Source organism: Nothoprocta perdicaria, unplaced genomic scaffold (genome assembly GCF_003342845.1).
Source record: "Nothoprocta perdicaria isolate Ctin4 unplaced genomic scaffold, notPer1 scaffold_627, whole genome shotgun sequence".
NCBI lineage: Eukaryota > Metazoa > Chordata > Aves > Tinamiformes > Tinamidae > Nothoprocta > Nothoprocta perdicaria.
Window position 1 is genome coordinate 33,634 of NW_020455896.1, and position 2,744 is coordinate 36,377.

The 2,744-nt window shown below is 68.1% G+C and overlaps 1 protein-coding gene and 1 long non-coding RNA gene across 2 annotated transcripts; both read right to left on the bottom strand.

The window, feature by feature from the left end:
* Positions 1-169: 169 nt before the first annotated feature.
* On the bottom strand, positions 170-665 carry LOC112956397. Its single transcript, XR_003251045.1, has 2 exons — positions 398-665; positions 170-299 (listed from the first exon to the last, which is right to left on the bottom strand). It is a non-coding gene; the product is annotated as an uncharacterized LOC112956397 (long non-coding RNA).
* A 710-nt stretch (positions 666-1,375) lies between these two features.
* On the bottom strand, positions 1,376-2,740 carry LOC112956390 (retinol dehydrogenase 7-like; the record flags this gene model as incomplete). Its single annotated transcript, XM_026049892.1, has 3 exons — positions 1,376-1,694; positions 2,257-2,420; positions 2,541-2,740. Coding segments are annotated over 3 exons (585 nt in total), but the record flags the coding sequence as incomplete, so codon positions are not given.
* Positions 2,741-2,744: the final 4 nt, after the last annotated feature.

Below are 2,744 nucleotides of genomic sequence, written 5' to 3' on the forward strand. Positions count from 1 at the left end.
GTCGCCCAGGCCGGCCACCTGCTGCCGCTCGCGGTGCCAGCGGCGCAGCAGCCAGAGCGCGGCCAGCGCCGCCAGCAGCAGCCACATCCCGGCGGGTGACCTGGCTCCAGGGACTGTCCCGCCTGGGGCCACCGAGTCGACGCTGGAAAATRCAGCGGGTTAAAGGCAGCCTGGGCACCTGCTGCAGCGTCACTGTTGACGGTTGCTGTTGCACGTCCCCAAGCCAGGGGTTTCTGGTCTCTCCTAGGCCCCTGCTGCAGCCTTCCCGCTGGAGCAGCGTCTTCCTCGATGCTCTGTCCCTGTGGGTGYCAGGGCACAAACCCGGGGTTACCTGGGGCTGGCGGCACCGCGCTGCTCCGCTCGGCCGGATCCGGCAGCGTATCCCGCTCSCTCGGACCTGCCGCTTAAATAGGAGCCGGCTCTGTTGCAGCCCTGCGTTGGCCGCTGCAGCACAAATCGCTGCAAGCAGCTGCTCCCGGGAGAGGAGGGTTTGAGCTGCTGGATCTTTCATTTAATTGCACGCCTTGATTGCACGTCCTGAAAGATTTGCACCGAGCAGGGTGCCTGGAGCTGCGCTCGGCCTTGGCAGCTGTTTGCTTGGGTGGTGCAGAGCCTGGCGCTTGCACAACCCGCTCCGCTGGGCTCTCCTTTGCTCCCCAGTCCACAAAACTCGGCCCCGGCTTTTCTCTGCTCTGGAGCTGTTGCTGCTGGCCCAGCTTGGGCTGCCACCTCCGCTGCAACTGGGACACAGTGGCACTTGCGGGCGGCTGAGGGGCCCCAAGGCGGCTCTGGACAGCCCTGCCCCACAGCAGCTCCTGCCCTGCCGCCTCCGCGCCCAGGCCCAGCCCGGATAAGCTCCCGGGAGCCCGAGGGGCTGGATCATCCCTGTCCCTTCCGCACGGGCGGGGAGCTGCGTGGGGCAAAGCTCAGCGCCCTCCCACTGCCTGCGGAGCCAGCGCGCTGCGCGGCTGCACGGGGGCAGCGGCACAGCTGGATCTGCAGCAGGGGAACAGCTGGATCTGCAGCAGGGGAATATGGGGATCCACAGCAGGGGAATATGGGGATCTGCAGCAGAAGGCACAGCTGGATCTGCAGCAGAGAAAAGCTGGATCTGCAGCAGGGGAACGGCTGGATCTGCAGCTGGAGAACATGGGGATTTGCAGCAGGGGAGCAACTGGCCATGGGGTGGCACAGCTGGATCTGCAGCAAGGGAACATCTGGATCTGCAGCAGGGAGCAGCTGTCCCTGGGCTTGCACCCCTGCATCTGCAGCAGCTGGAGCAGAAGGCGGCCCCGGGACACCCTGGGCAGAGGCCGCGGCCACCCAGTCACCGCGCACAGGAGGAAGGGATGCCCGGCCCGTGGGCTCCTGCTGCTTTATTCACCCATCGAACCCCAACATCCAGCGTGGGGACAGAACCGGGCCCCAGCGCTGAAGGAGCCCAAGGAGCCGCCCTTGGGGGCTCGCGGGCACCTAGAGCGCCGGGCGCGCGGGCCGCGGGTAGGAGCGGCTGAGCAGCCAGTCCTGCCAGGCCGAGGGCAGGTAGCTGAGCGGCAGGTAGAGCAGCCGGGCGTCCCAGCCGGCCGCGTAGCGGTGCCGCGGGTGGYGGCTGGTCAGCGCGTGCTCCGTGCAGTCCGTGACCAGGGAGAGGTCGGCGCTGCAGGACGTGGGGAGCTCCTGCAGGGAGCGGAGCACTGTGGGGACAMAACYRCGGGATCACGGAGTCRATGAGGTWGGAAGGGACCTCYAGGGATCATCTAGTCCAACCTTCCTGCYCCAGCAGGGACACCCAGAGCACAGGGTGGCACCCAGGCGGGTTTGGGGATCTCCAGAGCAGGAGCCTCCCCAGCCTCCCTGGGCAGCCTGTGCCAGGCTCGGGCACCCTCACACCAAACAAGTTCCTCCTCACATGGACATGGAGCTGCCTGGGTYGCAGTTTGTCCCCATTGCCCCTTGTCCTGTCCCTGGCCACCACTGAGAAGAGCTTGGCCCCTTCCTCCCTCCATTCCCCCTCCAKGAACTTACACATGTTGATCAGATCCCTCTCAGCCTTCTCCTCTTGAGGCTAAACAGGCCCAACTCAGTCTCTCAAACGAGACACGTGGGCACCGTGAGGCTGCATGGCCGGGGACGGGGGGCGTGTGGGGCTGGCTGGGGACGCGGGGAACACGGGACCGTCTGGGGACATGGGGCTACCCGGGGACGTGGGGTGCATGGTGCTGCCCGGGGACACGGGGTGCGTGGCGCTGCACTCACGGCTGCGGAAGAAGCCGTCGCCGTAAGCCGCCCGCGTCTCCTCGGGCAGCCGCTCCCAGGCGTCGCGCACGTGGAGCTGCAGCCCGTGCGGGTCGGTGAGCGGCGTGCGGAAGAAGCCGGGCTCGATGACGCACACCTTGACGCCGAAGGGCCGCATGTCCAGCCTGCAGAGCGGAGCCGCGCGGCTGCACGGGGGCCCTCCACGGGCACCGGGCCAAGGGGGGCTCCGCCAAAGCCCCAGGAGTACCGGGGCGCCGGGGCCGGGCGCCGCGAGCGGGACGCACCGCAGGCTGTCCGAGAAGGCCTCCACGCCGTACTTGGAGGGGCAGTAGCCACCGCCGACGCAGGCGACGCGGCCCATGACACTGGAGACGTTGACGACGCGGCCCCGCACGCGCCGCACCATGGGCAGCATGGCCAGCGTCACGTCCACCAGCCCCAGCAGGTTGACGTCCAGCACCCGCGCAAAGTCCTCCTTGCGCAGCCAC